A 22094-nucleotide genomic window follows, 5' to 3' on the forward strand; every position below is an offset into this window, starting at 1 on the left:
CCACCCCTGGTGTAGGCCATAAATATCAGATCGGTGGGGCACACCTCTGCCAGGAGTTGGACCCACACTAATCTGATATTGATGGCTTATCAGGATAGGCCATCAATATCAAAGTCCCTTTAACTGATTGGTAGTCAGTAAGCCTTGTGTCAAAAATCTAGACTGTGAGAGAGGCAATGATCTAGCTCGAACGATGTCTATTTCCCATAGTGACTTACCTAATATTCTAAATGGAGTCAAAGTACAACCTGTTGGCTGGAAGAATTGCCACCAACATCTGTATGTAGTTTGTCAGATCTCCTCCTCTTCCTTTTGCCCTGCTGTACTTTTGTTTAATTCCTTATTTCAAAATATAACCCTAATAATTATGGCTATAAGGATTTGTTTCTTGGACTATCTATAACCTAGGGCTAGGCAATTAATAAAAAAACAAAACGAAATTCCGCAAAGAAACGACGTCATGTTGCGCATTTCTGTTTGTTTTTTTTATATAACTTTTCCTGGTTTCAACTCTATCTGCGTCTTCAGTTGAATCCTATAGTAGGGAGCTGTCTGTTCCCTGCTCTACTACTCACTGTTTAACATCAGCTTAGCCTGCATATTTTCAGAGTCCGCTGCACTTCTGCCATATACCGGCGTTTCAGGCATCTTTTTGGTCTGATGTTCTCAATGCCCTCCCCATTTATTTTTATTTTTTTTGCCTCATTGCCTGTCCTATTTATTACTTGTAAATATGCCAGCAGACAGTGCCTACCCCAATTGTATATTCGCGGATGATGGGGGATTATATACAGAGTTGATGGGGTAATATACAGGGATGATGGGGGGTCCCTGTATATAACCCCCATCAACCCTGTATATAACCCCCATCAACCCTGTATATAACCCCCATCAACCCTGTATATAACCCCCATCAACCCTGTATATAACCCCCATCAACCCTGTATATAACCCCCATCAACCCTGTATATAACCCCCATCAACCCTGTATATAACCCCCATCAACCCTGTATGCAAGAATGATGGGGGTTATATATAGAGACTACCATCATCCCTGTATATAGCAGCACCCCATCATCCGTGTATAATACCCCCATTATTCCTATAAATACAATTGGGTCGAGCACTGTCCACCGGGTCATGTGGGCATTGAGGCTAAACAAGAGTAAATGGGGCAGGAATTGAGAACACCTTGGACCAATAGGATGCCTGGAACACCAGTATATAGCAGAATCTGAAAATATGTGCTGAGCCACACAGACCGGAGGAGCAGAGGGATCTCCTTCACTCGTCGTTGGAGCGGGGTTAGGTTAGTATGTATTTTATTATTCTTATTAGGCACTATTGGGGTTGTATGGGGGCATTATACTGCGTGGAGGGCAGCTATAGGGACATTATACTGTGTGCTGGCAGCTGTAGAGCATTATACTGTGTGAGGGGCAGTGTCAGCAGGTATATTATATACAGTAGTATACAGCAGGCTCATGGGACCTATATTCAGCGGTGTGGCATGCAAAAAAAGGAGTGTCCTAAAATAGTTAATCAATCGTAATCGAGGTTATACGTTCAATTAATTGTGATTTTTATTTAGTTCATAATCACCCTTCCCTATTATAACCTTCATTATAAATGTTTGTTAACAGAATATACATGATTTTGTGATTTATGTTTATATGAATTGGATACGAATATCCGTATTACTATAATAGACAGTCAGGTCAAGAAGTATTTGGACAGTAACACAATTTTCATTATTTGCCTCTGTACACAACCATAATGGATCAGAAACAAAGCAATGAAGCAGTAAAAAGTGTAGACTTTCAACTTACATTTATGGGGTTTAACCGCTTCCCGACCGCCCACTGTATATTCACGTCGGCACTTGCTGGGCTCTGTGCAGTGCCGACGTGAATTCACGGTGTGTGTTAAAAGCACGATCCGCGTGTCTCAGAGTAGCGCTGACACCCGGATCGCGCTGTTATCACCTGCCTCTGGTCACGGAGATATGATCGGGACCTGATTAGTTCAGGTCCCGGTCATGTGATCGCAGGGAAAGTGTGTTGTAGCAACGAACTGGAAAGTTTGTTGCTATAACAAACTGGAAAGTTTGTTGCTACAACAAACTTTCCCGGGGACCGATTGCGGGTGCTGCAGTCGGTTATAAGGCAGAACCGGGGGCCATACAACAGCCCCCGGGTCTGCCATGCACGACAGCCTATGAGAACCAGCCAGAGGCAGGTCCTCATAAGCTTCCGGTCAGTGTGACTCTCAGCGTCACACTGACCGTTTATAATATGTTACACTACCTAGTAGGTAGTGTAATGTATTATAGCAGCGATCAGTGCTGCCAGTCTTCAAGTAAAAAATAAAGTAATAAAAATGTTTTATAAAAGTGTAAAAACAAGTTATAAAAGTTACAAAAACAAAAAATGCTTTTTTTTCCCTATAATAAGTCTTTTATTATAGGAAAAAAATGAAAATGTTAAAAAAAAGTACACATTTGGTATCACCACGTTCATAACGACCCAAACTATAAAACTATAATATTATTTTTCCCGCACAGTGAACACCGCAAAAAAAATAATTAAAAAACAATGTCAGAATCACTATTTTTTTTGGTCATCAACCCTCCCAAAATATAGAGTAAAAAGTGATCAAAAAGTCGCATGTACCCCAAAATAATACCAATAAAACTACAACCCGTCCCGCAAAAAACAAGCCCTTACACCGCTTTTTTGACGGAAAAATAAAAAATTATGGCTCTCAGAATATGGTGACACAAAAAATAAATAATTTTATAGAAAAGCGATTTTATTGCGCAATCGCCACAAAACATAAAAAACCTATATACATATGGTATCGCCGTAACCGTACCGACCCGCAGAATAAAGTAAAATGTCATTTATACCGCACGGTGAACACTGACAAAAACATAAATTCTGCCAATGTTTTTTGTATTTTATTTTTTTTTTTTACACTTTGCTTGCCAAAAAAATCTAATAAGTGATAAAAAAAAATCGCATGTACCCTAAAATGGTACCAATGAAAAGTACAGATTGTCCCGCAAGAAATAAGCCCTCACATAGCTCTGGAGGAGAAAAAAATAAAACCGTTCTGGCTCTCAGAATATGGCGATGCAAAATGTGCAGTGTGTTCCAAAAGCAGATGAGATCGGGCGACCATTTATCAGTGCGACACCGGCCACATATCTGCGGATTATTATTTAGGTACCCCATTATTATACCCTCTTATGTCCTGATGTACTCCGCACAGGTTACATATACCCCCACATTGTAAATTGAAATACCAAAAAAAACCCAAACAGAACAGTTACCAAGCAAAATCTGCGCTCCAAAAGCCAAATGGCGTTCCCTCCCTTCTGAGCCCCACAGCGTGCCCAAGCACCAGCTTACGTCCACATATATGATATTTTATATCCGGGAGAACCCGCTCAACATTGTATGAGGTATTTGTCTTCAGTGGCACAAACTGGGCACAACGTATTGTGCGTTAAAATGGCATATCAGTGGAAAATTTTAATTTTCAATTTGCACCATCCGCTGCGCATTAACGCCTTCGCGCACCACGACTTAATAGCATGTCATGGTGTGAGGGGTTATATATGGAGCAGGCTCACGCGCTGCGCCCGCTCCATATTCTGCAGGTGTCAGCTGTGTATTACAGCTGACACCCGGGACTAACTGACAGGAACAGCGATCGCGCTGTTACAGGATCCTGTATAATTACATTATACTGCAATACATTAGTATTGCAGTTTATTGTACCAGCGACCTAATGATCGCTCGTTCCAGTACCCTAAAGGGACTTTTGGGAAGTTTCCACTGTGTTGGTACCTCAGGGGCTTTGCATATGCGACATGACACCCGAAAACCATTCCAGCTAAATTTGAGCTCCAAAAGCCAAATATTGTTCCTTCCCTTCTGAGTCCTGCCGTGGGTCCAAACAGCCGTTTATTACCACATATGGTGTATTGCTGAAATCAGGACAAATTGCTTTACAAATTTTGGGGTGATTTTTCTACTTTATTCATTGTAAAAATTAAACATTTCTATGTTTTTCCAGAAAAAAGTAGATTTTAATTTTCACGGTCTAATTCCACTAAATTCAGCAAAAAAACTGTGGGGTCAAAATGCTAACTATACCCCTAGAAAAATTCCTTGAGGGGTGTAGTCTTCAAAATGGGGTCAGTTTTGGGAGGATTCCACTGTTTTGCTCCCTCCAGGGCGTTGCAAACGCGACATGGCACTGAAAAACAATCCAGCAAAATCTGCGCTTCAAAATCCAAATGGCGCTCTTTCCATTCTGAGCTCTGCCGTGGGTCCAAACAGCAGTTTAGTACCACATATGGGGTATTGGCGTAATCGGGAGAAGTAGCTTTACAAGTTTTGGGGTGCTTTTTAATCTTCCTTGCAAATATTATTTTTTAAAATATTTTTTCAGGAAAAAAAGTAGATTTTCACTTTCACAGACATACTCCAATAAATATAGCAAAAGACCTGTGGGGTCAAGATGCTAACTATACCCCTAGATAAATTCCTTGAGGTGTGTAGTTTCCAAAACCGTCTCACTTTTGTGGGATTTCCACTGTTTTGGCACCACAAGACCTCTTCAAACCTGACATGGTGCCTAAAATATATTCTAAAAAAGGAGGCCCCAAAATCCACTAGGTGCTCCTTTGCTTCTGAGGCCGGTGTTTCAGTAAATTAGCGCACTAGGGCCACATGTGGGATATTTCTAAAAACTGCAGAATCTGGGCAATAAATATTGAGTTGCATTTCTCGGGTAAAATGTTCTGTGTTACAGAAAAAAATTTATTACAATTGAATTTCAGCAAAAAAAATAAAATTTGTACATTTCACCTGTACTTTGCTTTAATTCCTGCGAAGCGCCTAAAGGGTTAAGAAACTTTATGAATGCGGTTTTGAATACTTTGAGGGGTGCAGTTTTTAATATGGGGTGATTTATGGGGTCTATCTAGTACATAATATGAAGGCTGTATGCAACAGCTAAGCCCAATTTCCCAGCCACCACAATATAGGTAAAATAAAATAAGAAACACTTTTATTCAGCTACGTATAGCCTAAACAGACCACATGAATAATAGATTAAAATTGTCAACAGCCGAGAACCGGATACATGTAGGTGCTATCTGAATAAACAGACACACACAGTACAGGCATAGGAGTGTCAGTATTCCCTAACCAGTTAGAATTGTAATTTGTAAAGTGTCCAGTGAACAACAGTGAGTCAAGTCGACGGCTGTGTTTAAAATATTAGCAGCCCCCCCGACATGTTTCGCTACTAAGTAGCGTCCTCAGGGGTCCACGGGGCCAATGGCGGCGCGGGGTGAAAAGGATCCTGATATAGATGCGTCCGATGACACAACCGAAGGTGTGTCAGGCTAAATAGCCAATAACAAAAGAGGAGACATAGCGGACTCTCAGCTGTCTACAACTGACGTATAAACGGCAGAATAAGAAGGTGCAATCACGGACATGAGGTGGCGCATGCGCACTAAAGTAAAGAACGAACTCAGTGCAATCATCCTGACCTAAATCCCGACTCAACCAAGGAGTCGTTAGCGCATGCGCTGATGGGCAAAATGACAACATAGTGCCGGAGAAGCACATTCATGTACGGCAATGTTGATTGTCATCACCGTTAGAGTGACGACACTACAACAAGTGTCTGTTAGTGTAATCGGCCGGCACTAATGACTAATGTCATTTATTATTAGCCCGGAATTAGGCGCGTGCACCACATTAATAGGGCCATACTCAGAAAGGAAACACATAGAGGGAAAACCTCCCAAGTAAGAGTACGTGGAATAGCACATAGGTTCCCAGCGGGAGGAATAGTTGTGAATCAACCCGAGGTCCCTCATTTATATTAATGTCAGTCATCCAACCACTATTACAGGATCAATAAAAAATATATATATGGATAATAATAAACCGCCATCCATATGGTCAAATCGTAATTAAATAAGCAAGCACGTCAGTTAGTCTAACCACTCAATTACAAGTGGCTATTTTTATGAAAGGATTCTCCACATCAATGCAAAGAATGGAGTAAAGGCAGGCAGGTAGTTTTAATGTATTCAATTGTTTTTAATATAAATATACACATAGCTCAACGGTGGTCCAATAATATAGACAAGGACAAAATTGAGAAGATTCCCACAGTGTCCAACTGTAAAGTCAAAGAAAAGCACTGAAAGTAAAACCCTCGTTCAGACCTGAGGGGGACATGGTATTAAGACGATGGATCCATCTCGCTTCCTCCTGCAGGAGTTTACGATCCAAGTTGCCCGCTCTGGGGCCCATTTTGATTTGAGTAATGCCCCAAAATTTAAGCAACCTAGGGTTACCTCCATGAAATTTAATAATATGTCTTGTAAGAGTAGTATCCTCCTTGCAGGTTACTGCACTCATATGTCTAGACACACGTCTTCTAAGCTCCTGAACGGTTTTACCCACATACAATTTAGGGCAAGGACACCTGGCGACATAGACAACCCCACTGCTTTGGCAGTTCAAAAACTGCTCAATTCGATAAGACCTGCCATCGACAGGATTAGAAAAATTCTTCACGGTCGGCATTAGGGGGCAGAAAGAACATCTGCCACACGGATGAAAGCCCTGAAGTGACGATTTGAGCCAGGTTGAGGAGATGTTAGATTGCCCAGAATAATGGCTATGTACCAGGAACTCTCGTAGGTTCCTACCTCTTCGATAAGTAACACTCGGATTAGCCATCACTGCATCCCTGAGATCGGGATCAGCAGTGAGAATGGCCCAGTGTCTTTGAAGGATTTGTACAATTTGAGAAGAACAGGCATCGTACGTGCCAATGCATCGGATGATATCAGATGACCCTACTTTAGTGTCCTTCTTAACCCTATTTGACAGTAGATCACTCCTATCAGAAGCCCTTGCCCTAGCATATGCCCTGTGTAACCATTTCTTTGGGTAGCCACGTGCTGTAAACTTGTTGAAAAGGCCGTCACATTCAGTTTGAAAAGATAGTTCGCTAGAACAATTACGTCTGGCTCTCAAATATTGACCAATGGGTATACCCTTCTTAAGGGCAGGAGGATGATAACTCTGCCAATGGAGAAGGTTATTAGTAGCAGTAGCCTTACGGAAAATATCAGTCTGGACACCGCCACCAGGATCCAGGGAGATTTTTAGATCAAGAAAATTAATAGTATGGTCATGAATCTCATACGTAAATTTCATGCCAATAGAGTTGGCATTGAGCATAGACATGAAGTCACAAAAAGTGCTGGCATCCCCATCCCAAAGGATGAGAATGTCATCAATATATCTTCCCCAAAACGAAATGTGTGAAGTGAAGGAGAGGAAATTATCAGAAAAAACTATAGTGTCTTCCCACCACCCTAAGAAAAGGTTCGCATAAGTGGGTGCACAAACAGTGCCCATGGCCGTACCCTTAATTTGGTGATAATATTTATGGTTAAAAATAAAATAATTGTGGGTAAGTAAAAAATGTAAGAGTGACAGAACAAAATCGTTGTGACGTTGAAATTGGGTGCCTTTAGTGTTGAGGAAATGCTTAACAGCATTAAGTCCCAAATCGTGCTGGATATTAGTGTAAAGGGACTCCACGTCTATGCTCGCTATCATAGTGGTGGGAGTTACATTGATCTCATGGATCCTGGTGACGGTGTCCTTGGTGTCCTTAAGATAGGAAGACAATGAAGAGACAAATGGTGTTAATATCTCATTGACATAGAGACTAATACCCTGTGTCAGGCTGTCATTACCCGACACAATGGGTCTACCTGGAAGGGGGGAGATTGCTTTATGAACCTTTGGCAACGCATAAAAGGTCGCCAAAGTAGGAGTCAGGTTATAAAGGCACTTGAATTCATCACTGGTGATAAGGTTCTGATTCCTAGCACCATCAAGGAGGGTATATAGTTCGGTAAGATATTTAGCCGTAGGGTTAGTACTCAAAGTGACATAAGTGGTAGTGTCGTCAAGTAACCTATGAACCATGCCAACGTAGTCAGCATGGCTCATGATCACGATATTGCCCCCCTTATCCGAGGGTTTGAGAACTAAATTGTCATCTCTACACAGAGTGTCCAGTGCCCCTCTCTCATCATTGTTGAGGTTACCAAAGGTATTAGATTTCTTGATTTTAAGTTTTTTAAGGTCATTACACACCATCCTAACAAAAGTATCAATGTGACTATATTGTGAAAATGGAGGTGTGAGCTTGGACTTAGGACGTAATGTCGAGAATGGTCCAATAGCATCTGCAACACCAAATTCACTCTCATGGAGTAAACTCTCAAGGTCCCTCAAGGTGTTAGTTTCCGCACGGTCCTGAAGAGTTCTCCCAGGAAAATTACCCTTAAAGTACTTATGTAGGGCCAATTTTCGTGCGAAGAGGTTAATGTCCTTTACCCAAACAAATTCGTCATAAGATGGAGTTGGAGTGTATGACAGACCCTTTTTAAGTAGAGTCAATTGATGAGAGTTAAGTTGACACGAGGATAAATTAATAATTTGCATCTCATCATCCCTTGCTGCCTGTATATTAGATGTTAGGGTTTTATCCCCCAGTTCAGACTGGGTGGGCCTAAAAAAGGAAAAGTAGTGAGGGGACCAGTAGATTGTTTGGTAATATTGTCCCCTCCATGTAGGCTTGGATTGGCACGGGAGACATGAGGTGTGGACGGTGTGTTCATAGAATTTGGCATAGATGAGAGAACAGGCCCAGACAGAAAGGAAGAGGAACTTGATGTACTGGGGGGACATTTTGTAGTGTGAAAAGGAGTGTTAGTTACAAATTGTCTAGACACAGTCGGAGTTCTCTTGGAAAAACTTGGTCTATTGTTCTTAATTTTACGTTTAGTGCCAAGTCTAAGGCTATCGGCACTGTATGAGATTTACGTATGAGATTCATGACCATACTATTAATTTTCTTGATCTAAAAATCTCCCTGGATCCTGGTGGCGGTGTCCAGACTGATATTTTCCGTAAGGCTACTGCTACTAATAACCTTCTCCATTGGCAGAGTTATCATCCTCCTGCCCTTAAGAAGGGTATACCCATTGGTCAATATTTGAGAGCCAGACGTAATTGTTCTAGCGAACTATCTTTTCAAACTGAATGTGACGGCCTTTTCAACAAGTTTACAGCACGTGGCTACCCAAAGAAATGGTTACACAGGGCATATGCTAGGGCAAGGGCTTCTGATAGGAGTGATCTACTGTCAAATAGGGTTAAGAAGGACACTAAAGTAGGGTCATCTGATATCATCCGATGCATTGGCACGTACGATGCTTGTTCTTCTCAAATTGTACAAATCCTTCAAAGACACTGGGCCATTCTCACTGCTGATCCCGATCTCAGGGATGCAGTGATGGCTAATCCGAGTGTTACTTATCGAAGAGGTAGGAACCTACGAGAGTTCCTGGTACATAGCCATTATTCTGGGCAATCTAACATCTCCTCAACCTGGCTCAAATCGTCACTTAAGGGCTTTCATCCGTGTGGCAGATGTTCTTTCTGCCCCCTAATGCCGACCGTGAAGAATTTTTCTAATCCTGTCGATGGCAGGTCTTATCGAATTGAGCAGTTTTTGAACTGCCAAAGCAGTGGGGTTGTCTATGTCGCCAGGTGTCCTTGCCCTAAATTGTATGTGGGTAAAACCGTTCAGGAGCTTAGAAGACGTGTGTCTAGACATATGAGTGCAGTAACCTGCAAGGAGGATACTACTCTTACAAGACATATTATTAAATTTCATGGAGGTAACCCTAGGTTGCTTAAATTTTGGGGCATTACTCAAATCAAAATGGGCCCCAGAGCGGGCAACTTGGATCGTAAACTCCTGCAGGAGGAAGCGAGATGGATCCATCGTCTTAATACCATGTCCCCCTCAGGTCTGAACGAGGGTTTTACTTTCAGTGCTTTTCTTTGACTTTACAGTTGGACACTGTGGGAATCTTCTCAATTTTGTCCTTGTCTATATTATTGGACCACCGTTGAGCTATGTGTATATTTATATTAAAAACAATTGAATACATTAAAACTACCTGCCTGCCTTTACTCCATTCTTTGCATTGATGTGGAGAATCCTTTCATAAAAATAGCCACTTGTAATTGAGTGGTTAGACTAACTGACGTGCTTGCTTATTTAATTACGATTTGACCATATGGATGGCGGTTTATTATTATCCATATATATATTTTTTATTGATCCTGTAATAGTGGTTGGATGACTGACATTAACCCCTTCCCTCTTTAGCCACTTTTGACCTTCCTGACAGAGCCTCATTTTTCAAATCTGACATGTGTCACTTTATGTGGTAATAACTCCGGAATGCTTTCACCTATCCAAGCGATTCTGAGATTGTTTTCTCGTGACACATTGGACTTTATGTTACTGGCAAAATTTGCTCGATATGTTCAGTATTTAATTGTGAAAAACACCAAAATTTAGCGAAAAATTGCAAAAATTAGCATTTTTCTCAATTTAAATGTATCTGCTTGTAAGACAGGCAGTTATAATACACAAAATTGTTGCTAATTAACATCCCCCATATGTCTACTTTAGATTGGCATCGTTTTTTGAACATCCTTTTATTTTTCTATGACCTCACAAGGCTTAGAACTTTAGCAGCAATTTCTCACATTTTCAAGAAAATTTCAAAAGGCTATTTTTACAGGGGCCAGTTCAGTTGTGAAGTGGTTTTGAGGGCCTTATATATTAGAAACCCCAAAAAAGTCACCCCATTTTAAAAACTTCACCCCTCAAAGTATTCAAAACAGCATTTAGAAAATGTCTTAACCCTTTAAACATTTCACAGGAATTAAAGCAAAGTAGAGGTGAAATTTACAAATTTCATATTTTTCTGCAGAAATACATTTTTAATACAATTTTTTTTATAACACAGAAGGTTTTACCAGAGAAATGCAACTCAATATTTGTTGCCCAGTTTTTGCAGTTTTAGGAAATATCCCACATGTGGCCGTAGCGTGCTACTGGACTGAAACACCGGCCTCAGAAGCAAAGGAGCACCTAGTGGATTTTGGGGCCTTATTTTTGTTAGAATATATTTTAGGCACCATGTCAGGTTTGAAGGGCTCTTGCGGTGCCAAAACAGTCAAAATCCCCCAAAAGTGACCCCATCTGGGAAACTAGACACCTCAAGGAAATTATCTAGGGGTGTAGTGAGCATTTTCACCGCACAGGTTTTTTACAGAAATTATTGGAAGTAGGCCGTGAAAATTAAAATCAACATTTCTTCAAAGAAAATGTAGGTTTAGCGATTTTTTTTCTCATTTCCACAAGGACTAAAGGAGAAAAAGCACCGCAAAATTTGTAAAGCAATTTCTCCCGAGTAAAACAATACCTCACGTGGTAATAAACGGTTGTTTGGAGACACGGCGTGGCTGAGAAGGGAAAGAGCGCCATTTGGCTTTTGGAGTTCACATTTAGCAGGAATGGTTTGCGGAGGCCATGTCACATTTACAAAGCCCCTGAGGGGACAAAACAGTGAAAACCCCAAACAAGTGACCCCATTTTGGAAACTATACCCCTTGAGGAAATTATCTAGGGGTATAGTGAGCATTTTGACCCCACAGGTTTTTTGCAGAAATTTTTGCAAGTAGGCTGTGAAAATGAAAATCTACATTTTTTCAAATAAAATGTAGGTTTAGCTAATTTTTTTTCATTTCCACAAGGACTAAAGGAGAAAAATCACCATAAAATTTGTAAAGAAATTTCTCCCGAGTAAAACAGTACCCCACATGTGGTAATAAACGGCTGTTTGGACACACGGCGAGGCTGAGAAGGGAAAGAGCACTATTTGACTTTTTGAGATCACATTTAGCAGGAATGATTTGCGGAGGCCAGGTCACATTTGCAAAGCCCCTGAGGGGACAAAACAATGAAAACGCCCAAAAAGGGACTCCATTTAGGAAACTACACCTCTTGAAGAATGCATCTAGGGGTGTAGTGAGCATTTTGACCCCACAGATGTTTCATAGAATTTATTAGAATTAGGCAGTGAAAATAAAAACAGTCCTTTTTCTTCAATAAGACGTAGCTTTAGCGCAAATTTTTTCATTTTCTCAACAAATAAAGGAAAAAAAGAACCCAACATTTGTAAAGCTATTTCTCCCGAGTACGGCAATACCCCATATGTGGTCATAAACTGCTGTTTGGGCAAACGGCAGGGCTCAGAAGGGAAGGACCGCCATTTGGAGTGCAGATGTTGCTGGATTGGTTTCTGGGCACCTGTGGGCCCAAAACAGTGGAAACCCCCCAGAAGTGACCCCATTTTGTAAACTACACCCCTCAATGCATTTACCAAGGGGTGTAGTAAGCATTTTAACCCTGCAGGTGTTTTGTAGAAATTAGTGTGCGCTCAATGTTGCAGAGTGAAAATGGGATTTTTTTCCATAGATATGCCAATATGTGGTGCCCGGCTTGTGCCACCATAACAAGACAGCTCTCTAATTATTATGCGGTGTTTCCCGGTTTTAGAAACACCCTACATGTGGCCCTAATCTTTTGTCTGGACATATGACAGGGCTCAGAAGTGGAGAGTACCATGCGGAGTGGAGGCCTAATTTGGCGATTTACAAAGTATTGGTTCACAACTGCAGAGGCTCAGATGTGAAATAATAAAAAGAAACCCCTGATAAGTGACCCCATTATGGAACTGCACCCCTCAAGGCATTTATTAAGGGGTGTAGTGAGCATTTTCACCCCACAGGTCTTTTCCATAAATGAATGCGCTGCGGATGGTGCAAATTAAAAATTTATATTTTTCCCTAGATATGCCATTCAGTGGCAAATATGTCATGCCCAGCTTATGACGCTGGAGACACACACCACAAAAATTGTTAAAAGGGTTCTCACGGGTATGACGGTGCCATATATGTTGAAGGAAACTGCTGTTTGGGCACGCTGTAGGGTTCAGGGCCGAGGGAGCACCATTTGGCTTTTGGAGAGCGGATTTTGCTTGGTACTATATTTGTTTGAGTATTGCTGGTGTTTTATAATGTGGGGGTACATGTAAGCGGGGCGGAGTATATAAGGGGCATAGTCAGGTGGTATAAAAAAATAAAAATAATCCATAGATGTGTGTTACGCTGTGAAGCAATCCTTTCTGCACAGGCCGGTGTCGCACTGATAAATTGTGTCATTTCTTATCCCCCTTTTGGTCCACACTCCGCGCCTTTGTAGTTTGGGGAATTTTGCTGGGAAAGTATTATCCTGGTATAATACGGGCACCGTCGCTTCCATCGGATATGATTGGGCCCTCCCTTCCTGGTTCCCTAATTTTAGGTCCTTGATAAATCGCCTCTTGAAACAGAAGAAATGTTCTCCTCGGGCACAACTGCATATTTTTTTATTTCCTGACTTATTGGAGCCATAACTAATTTTATTTTTCATAGACGTAGCGGTATGAGGGCTGGTTTGTTGCGGGACGAGCTGTAGTTATTATTGGTACCATTTTGGGGTACATGTGACTTTTTGATCACCTTTTATCCTATTTTTTGGGATGCCAGGTAAACCAAAAAACGCAATTCTGGCACAGCTTTTTTTGGTTTTTTTTTTATACAGAGTTCACCACGCATTATAAACTACATGTTACCTTTATTCTGCGGGTCAGTACGATTCCGGCGATACCTCATTTATAGAACTTTTTTATGTTTTACAACTTTTTGCACAATAAAATTACTTTTGTAAAAAGAATGTATTTTTTCTGTCGCCAAGTTGTGAGAACCATAACGTTTTAATTTTTTTGTCGACGGAGTTGTATGAGGGCTTGTTTTTTGCGGGACGAGCTATAGTTTTTATAGGTACCATTTTTGGATACGTGCGACTTTTTGATCACTTTTTATTGTAATATTTGTAGGGCAAAGTGACTAAAAAACAGAAACTCTGGTAACGTTTTTTACGGGTTTTTTTTACGCTGTTCACCGCGTGCAATAAATAATATAATATTTTGATACCTCCGGTCGTTACGGTCGTGGCGATACCAAATACATATGGTTTATTATTATTTTTCAATAATAAAGGACTTGATAAGAGTAAAAGGGGGATTGTGTGTTATTTGATTACTTGAAACTTTTATTGTTTTCAAACTTTTATTTTTTGCACTTTTTTTTACACTTTTTTATACTTTTTTTACACTTTTTCTCAAGTCCCACTAGGGGACTTGAAGGTCCAACGGTCAGATTTTTTTTTTTCTAATACATTGCACTACCTATGTAGTGCAATGTATTAGATCTGTCAGTCATTCACTGACAGCAAGCCGTTTAGGCTTCGCCTCCCGGCGGGGCCTAAATCGGCTTCCGTAATGGCAGAGCAGGAGACCATTGTGTCTCCTGTTGCCATAACAGCAGTCGCCAGTCCCGATTGCCTGTCAGGGCTGGCGATCTGCTTGTAACCGCTACGATGCAGCAATCGCTTTCGATTGCTGCATCGAAGGGGTTAATGGCAGGGATCGGAGCTAGCTCCGGTTCCTGCCGTTACAGGTGGATGTCAGCTGTACAGTACAGCTGACTTCCACCGCTGATGACGCCGGATCAGCTCCTGACCCGGCGCCATCTTGCCGGCAGCTACGGAAGCCGATCAGGCTCCGCCGCCGGGCGGATCTTGACCGGCTTCGGTGCTAGGCAGACCGGGAGGCCAGTATTAGGCCTCCGGTTGCCATTGCAGCCACCGGAACCCCGGCAATTTCATTACTGGGGTTCCGATGAGCTGCAAACACCTTAAGTGCAGCGATCGCGTTTGAGCGCTGCACTTAAGGGGTTAATGGCGGGGATCGAAGCTAATTTCGGTCCCCGCCGTTACAGTCGGATGTCAGCTGTAAGATACAGCTGAGATCCGGTGATGATGGGACCGGCTCAGCTTCTGAGCCGGTGCCAAACGTTTGACGTACATGTACGGCAAGATGCGGGAAGTCAGTACTTTCCATGACGTACATGTACGTCAAATGTCGGGAAGGGGTTAATATAAATGAGGTACCTCGGGTTGATTCACAACTATTCCTCCCGCTGGGAACCTATGTGCTATTCCACGTACTCTTACTTGGGAGGTTTTCCCTCTATGTGTTTCCTTTCTGAGTATGGCCCTATTAATGTGGTGCACGCGCCTAATTCCGGGCTAATAATAAATGACATTAGTCATTAGTGCCGGCCGATTACACTAACAGACACTTGTTGTAGTGTCGTCACTCTAACGGTGATGACAATCAACATTGCCGTACATGAATGTGCTTCTCCGGCACTATGTTGTCATTTTGCCCATCAGCGCATGCGCTAACGACTCCTTGGTTGAGTCGGGATTTAGGTCAGGATGATTGCACTGAGTTCGTTCTTTACTTTAGTGCGCATGCGCCACCTCATGTCCGTGATTGCACCTTCTTATTCTGCCGTTTATACGTCAGTTGTAGACAGCTGAGAGTCCGCTATGTCTCCTCTTTTGTTATTGGCTATTTAGCCTGACACACCTTCGGTTGTGTCATCGGACGCATCTATATCAGGATCCTTTTCACCCCGCGCCGCCATTAGCCCCGTGGACCCCTGAGGACGCTACTTAGTAGCGAAACATGTCGGGGGGGCTGCTAATATTTTAAACACAGCCGTCGACTTGACTCACTGTTGTTCACTGGACACTTTACAAATTACAATTCTAACTGGTTAGGGAATACTGACACTCCTATGCCTGTACTGTGTGTGTCTGTTTATTCAGATAGCACCTACATGTATCCGGTTCTCGGCTGTTGACAATTTTAATCTATTATTCATGTGGTCTGTTTAGGCTATACGTAGCTGAATAAAAGTGTTTCTTATTTTATTTTACCTATATTGTGGTGGCTGGGAAATTGGGCTTAGCTGTTGCAGACAGCCTTCTCCTTATAAATGTATATTGTGCCCGCCAGCCACTAAGGGTCACAACCTTTTTTGTTATCTAGTACATAAGGCCCTCAATGCCACTTCAGAACTGAACTGGCCCCTGTAAAAATAGCCTTTTGAAATTTTCTTGAAAATGTGAGAAATTGCTGCTAAAGTTCTAAGCCTTGTGAGGTCATAGAAAAATAAAAGGACGTTCAAAAAACGATGCAAATATAAAGTAGACATATGGAATATGTAAAATAGTAACTATTTTCTGTGGTATTACTATCTGTTTTACAAGCAGATACATTTAAAATGAGAAAAATCATAATTTTTCAAATTTTCTCTACATTTTGGTGTTTTTCACAAATAAGCAATGAATTTATTGATCACATTTTTCCACTAACATAAAGTACAATATGTCACGAGAAAACAATCTCAGAATCACTTGGATAGGCAAAAGGATTCCAGAGCTATTAACACATAAATTGACCATTGTCAGATTTGAGAAAAAGGGGCTGGTCATGAAGGTCAAAATGAGCTCGGTCTTGAAAGGATTAACGGAAATATTACATTAAAGGAGTTTTCCAGGGACACCGTTTTTATCCTTACATTCTATGTAACTATTTAATAAAGTTCCTAATATATAGTCTGTATTAAATCTGAAGACTTTCCAATCTATTCTCCCTACCTCTACCCTGCCGGAAATTCAGATTTTCGTGTCTCATTTTCTTTGCGTCCATGCTATTCCCCAATTTTCACTGAGCAATAGCATGCACGCAAAGGAAATGGTGCTGCTACTCAAGTACAAGAAAATAATGAACGGAGTACACATTGAGGAGACCGTGGACCAATAGGATGCCTCAAACCCGGAACTTCTGACGTACACCTGGGTTTGAGGCATCCTATTCGTCCACAGTGTCCTCAATGCCCACCTATTTGATTATGCCTCAATGCCCGCCCCATTTTCCTCTTCTAAGTAAAACTCCTCAGTGCTTGTGCGCTGCACAGCCTGAGAAAAAAAAATATCCCTGGAAAACCCCTTTAACAGTTTAGGAATTCCAGCCATTTTTTACATAGTCCCTCCATTTTTACCTGCTCAAAAGTAATTGGAGAATTGACGATTAAGCAGATTTATGGCTGGTGTGGCCTGTTCCCTCATTTCAAAAAGATAAAAGACCAGGAGTTGAATCCAAGTGTTGAATTCGTATTTGGTAGCTGTTTTAAGAACTTCCAATATGCGTTCCAAAGAGGTGTCAATGGAAGTGAAGGAGGCCATCATTAGGCTGAAAAGACAAATGCAACCTATCGGAGAGATGGCAGAAACTTTTTAGGAGTGGTTCGATCAACAACTTGGTAAAAAGAAGGGATCCACTGGCGAGCTTAGAAACACCAAAAAGGCCTGGAAGTCCTCGAAAGACAACTAAAGTAGTTGATCGCAGAATATTTTTCCTTGGTAAGGAAAACCCTTTTACAACATCAAGCCAAGAACACTCTCATGGAAGTAGGCATGTTATGGTCAATGGATAGAAGTAGCAGAATTACTTCTGAAGTGTAAAGAGCTATATTTTCTGCTCCGATTCAGTCAAATTCTACAAAAATAATAGGACAGCGCTTCACAGTACAGATGGACAATGACCCAAAACATACCGCGAAAGCAGCACAAGAGTGTCTTAAGGTAAAGTAATGGAATGTTCTTCAATTCTGCAACCTGATTGAGCTTTGTCTTCAGTAAGTGAAATGCATGCTCAAAGTGGGACCGACAAACAAGCAGCAACTGTAGGCGTCTGCAGTAATGGCCTGGCAAAGCATCTCAAATGAGGATTCTCAGCATTTGGTGATGTCCATGGGTTCCAGCCTTCACGGTGACATTGACTGCAAAAGATTTGCATCAAAGTATTTAAAACTAATCCTTATATTTATAATTACGTTAGTTTGTCCAATTACTTAAGAGCCGGTGAAAATGGGGACTATGTAAAAAATGGCTGCAATTCCTAAACTGTTAATAAAATATTTTAGTTAAACCTCTTGAATTAAAGCTGAAAGTCTACATTTCAATCACATATTCATTGCTTTGGTTCAAAGCTATTGTTTTGGTGTACAAAAGGGAAATTATGTAAATTGCGTCACTGTCAAAATACGTCTGGACCCAAATGTATATTTTCAATAACTTGTCAAAACCGCATGCATGTTTTGTCATATTTGAATTCAGTCATTCAAAAGAATCAAAGCTTGCATTTGCTAATCTTTAAACATGGCCTTGCATGATTTAAAAAAAAAAAAAAAAAGTATATTTTTCTAAATATGAATTGCTTTCCATTTCAGGCTGACATGATGAGGTCACTTTCTAACACCAAGCCTACTGTAAATGATCAGGATCTGGAGAAATTAAAGAAATTCACAGATGATTTCGGGCAGGAAGGTTAAGCAGACTGTAACAAGTTTTTGCAAGGTTGCCTTTAAAAGCTTTTTTCCTTTTTTAATAGGTATTCTTACTATACATAGCACTACAACATAAGTTGCCAGTAAAATTGATCTTACAAGTGATACATTATATAGACTTTTATTTAGTTTTCTTCCGTGTGTTGCAGACAATGTCCTGGCAATAGAACTCCCGTGTGTAGTCTACAGGCAGTAGCTCTGCCTTAAGGCATTCCGTAGCAAGCCCAGCTTTGTATAATTCGAACGCATAATTCCGTAAATGGATCTTCAGCTGGTGAAGAAAATGATTGGCACTTGTAAAAGTTTGAATTTCATTCTTCTATTAACTAGCAAATTTTGGGGTGTTTTTTTTTTCTGTGCCGAAAAACACATACATAATTGATTTTGCGCAATCAATCGTTTAAGTAACATTTGTTAGTTAATAACTGCAATATTTAATTCTAAGTTGCTTTTGATATTTTTTTTTCTTTTTATTATTATCAAGTGAAAAAATGCTTTCTCCCACCCCCCCAAGTTTCCTTAGGACTCAAATTTTCAAGAAAATACAATAATATATGGATGTATATACTTTGTGAATGTTTTTTCTCTTTGGGAAATGTAGCTATTTAGCTTGTTATACAGTTTGTGTGTATATATATATTTTTTTACATTTCCAAGTATATACTTATGTCAATCACATGCCAAAATATTAGTTGGATTACGGTTTTATTGGGGGGAGGCATTTGACAGTTATCCCCCTTCAAGTTTCAGAGGAGGACATTAATTTTGCAATCCCTAGTGCCCTACTTTTTGTCAAGCGAAAGGGATTACCATATATATATATATATATATATATATATATATATATATATATATATATAATACTATAGATGCCTTGATTAAATACTTGGCTATAAAAAGCAAAAAATGTACAGTATGAGTTCTGCAATATGAATGTAAGTAACAGGTATGTAATATTAAATGTATCATGTGCCTTGTAAGTAAAAAGGTAAAATTGTATTTACAAAATGTAGTTCATTCCTTGGCTTTGTCTTATGTCATCAATCTACTCATACAAAATGCATTTCTATTTGTCTCTAAAATCTAATATCACCAAGCATGTTAACAAGCTGATGTTTCCTGTTTTTTAAAGATTTTGTTTTTTTTCTTTGACACTCATGGCAATGGGATGCTTTTTTTTTTTTTTTGTGTCCATACTTTTACATACTGTTTATACATGAAATCATAGGGCTGCTAAGTCTTCTTGTACACTCAATAAAACTTTATTCATTATTGGACATGCAAATTTCTTTTCCTTTTTGTATTCAATCACATTATTTTCAGTGTATTAACTCCTTCCCGACATCCGCCGTATATATACGGCGCTGTCGGGAAGGTGTTCCTGCAAGCCGCAGTACAGTGACGTCGCGGTGATGGTGCGGGCTCAGAAGCTGAGCCCGCACCATCATTGCAGGGTGACAGCTGTATTATACAGCTGGCACACTTCTGTAACGGCCAGAACTGGAGCTATTCTCCGATCTGGCCGATTAACCCCTCAGATGCTGCTCTCAATAGAGAGCGCAGCATCTGAGAGGTTTTTACCCAACCGGCAACCCAGCGACGCAATCGCTGGGTTGCTATGGCAACCGGAGGCCAAATAATGGTCTCAGTGTCTGCCTTGTAAGAAAGCAGATGAGCGGGTCCTCACAGGCTTGCTGTCGGTAAATAATTCACAGCTCTAATACACTGCACTACATGTGTAGTGCAGTGTATTAGAGTAGCATTCGGAGCATCAGTCCCCTAAGTGGGACAAGTAAAAAAAGTTAATAAAAATATTGTAAAAAATTAAAAACACAAGTTTCAAGTAAAAAATAAAAGACTTATGGGAAAAAAGGCAGTTTGGCTTTTAATATTGGGAAAAAAATAAAAAATAAAACTATGTATAATTGGTATCGCCGTGTCCGTAACGACCCAAACTATAAAACTATCATGTCATTTATCCCGTACGGTGAATGGCGTAAAAAAAAATAAATTATGAACTAAAAGCGCTAGAATCTCTGTTTTTAGGTCACTTCTCACAAAAAATGGCATAAAAAGTGAGCAAATAACCACGTTTACTCCAAAATAGTACCAGTAAAAACGACAACCCGTCCTGCAAAAAATCCCTGACACCGCTTTGTCCACGCAAAAATAAAAAAGTTATGGGTCTTAGAATATGGCGACACAGAAAACAAATTCTTTATAAAAAATAAAAAGTGACTCTATTGTGCAAAAGCTGCAATGCATAAAAAAAAGTATATAAATTTGGTATTGCCGTAATCGTATCGACCCGCAGAATAAAGTTAACATGTAATGTCGCACGGTGAATGCCGAAAAAAACAAACAATAAAAATAACTTTCAGAATTTCCTGTTTTTGGTAATTTCGTATTCCAAAAAATGAAAGAAAAAGTGATCAGAAAGTCATGTGTCTCCCAAAATGATACCAAAAAAATCTACAGCTTGTCTCGCAAAAAATAAACCCTCACACACATCCATCAACCGAAAAATAAAAAAGTTATGCCACTAGTAATACGGTGATGAAGAAACATCCCACTATGCAGGATGTTGGGGAACATTCCTTCAGTTTCAGGGCCATAGTATTTAGGAACTAGGAAGGGACATTGCACATCCGCTGGAAGCAACCGTTTCCCAGCAAAATTTACCAAACTACAAAGGAGAAAGACCCCAAAAGGTGCAGAGCGTTACAAAAGGGGGATAAGAGAGAAAACCGTTTATCAGTGCGACACCAGCCTGCACACCAAGGATTGCTTCCCAACGTACCACACATCTATGGATAATTGTATTATTATACCCTCTTATTATGCCCTGATTTACACCGCACAGATTACATATTCCCCCACATTATAAACTGAAATACCAGCAAAACCCCAAACAGAAAAACTACCAAGCAAAATCCATGCTCAAAATGGCAGTCCTTCACTTCTCAGCCCTACGGTGTGCCCAAACAGCAATTTACGTCCACAAGTAAGATCTTACCATACCCAGGAGAACCCGCTTAACAATTTATTGGGTTAGATTCTCCAGTGGCAAATGCTGGGCACGCCGTATTGTGCGGTGAATAGGCAGATCCGTGGAAAAATGTAACTTTGCATCGTCCACTGCATATTCATTTCTGAAAAACACCTGTCTAAATTCTCAGTACACCCCTGCCTGACAAATGCCTTTAGGGGTGTCGTCTCTAAAATGGGGTCACTTTTTTTTTTTTTTTTTTTTGGTACATCACGGGTTTTGCGAATGCGACATGGTGTACGTAAACCATTCCAGCAAAATCTATGCTCAAATTCAAATACCACAACTTTTCTTCTGAACCCTCCCATATATTTAAACTGCAGTCTAAAACCGCATATGGGGTGTTACCATACCTGGGAGAAGTTACTTTACAAATGTTGGGGTGCTTTTACTTCTTCCTTGTGAAAATGAAAAATGCTTATCTAAATCTGCATCTTATTGGAGAAAAATACAATTTTTCATTTTCACGGCTTTATTCTAATTAATTTGTAAAAAAAAAAATTGGAGTAAAAATTATCACTATACCCCTAGATGATTCCTCAAGGGGTGTAATTTCCCAAATGGAGTCACTTTTGGGGTGTTTCCACTTTCCTAGCACTACAGGGGCTCAGCAAATGCGACATGGTGCCCAGAACCCATTCCAAAATCCAAATGGTGCTCCTTCCATTCTGAGCCCTACCGGGTGTCCA

At 40.5% G+C, this 22094-nt stretch overlaps 1 protein-coding gene across 1 annotated transcript in view; it reads left to right on the forward strand.

Annotated features, from left to right (window-relative positions):
- The window catches only part of VPS4B (vacuolar protein sorting 4 homolog B), a 58767-nt gene extending 39126 nt beyond the window's left edge, over window positions 1–19641 (forward strand). Inside the window, exon 11 of the mRNA XM_075826708.1 lies at window positions 18240–19641. Coding sequence (XP_075682823.1) covers window positions 18240–18341 — 102 coding nt within the window. The 3' untranslated portion in view covers window positions 18342–19641. The remainder of the gene's footprint in view (window positions 1–18239) is intronic.
- Window positions 19642–22094: the final 2453 nt, after the last annotated feature.

The sequence above is a fragment of the Rhinoderma darwinii genome, chromosome 5, assembly GCF_050947455.1.
Source record: "Rhinoderma darwinii isolate aRhiDar2 chromosome 5, aRhiDar2.hap1, whole genome shotgun sequence".
NCBI lineage: Eukaryota > Metazoa > Chordata > Amphibia > Anura > Rhinodermatidae > Rhinoderma > Rhinoderma darwinii.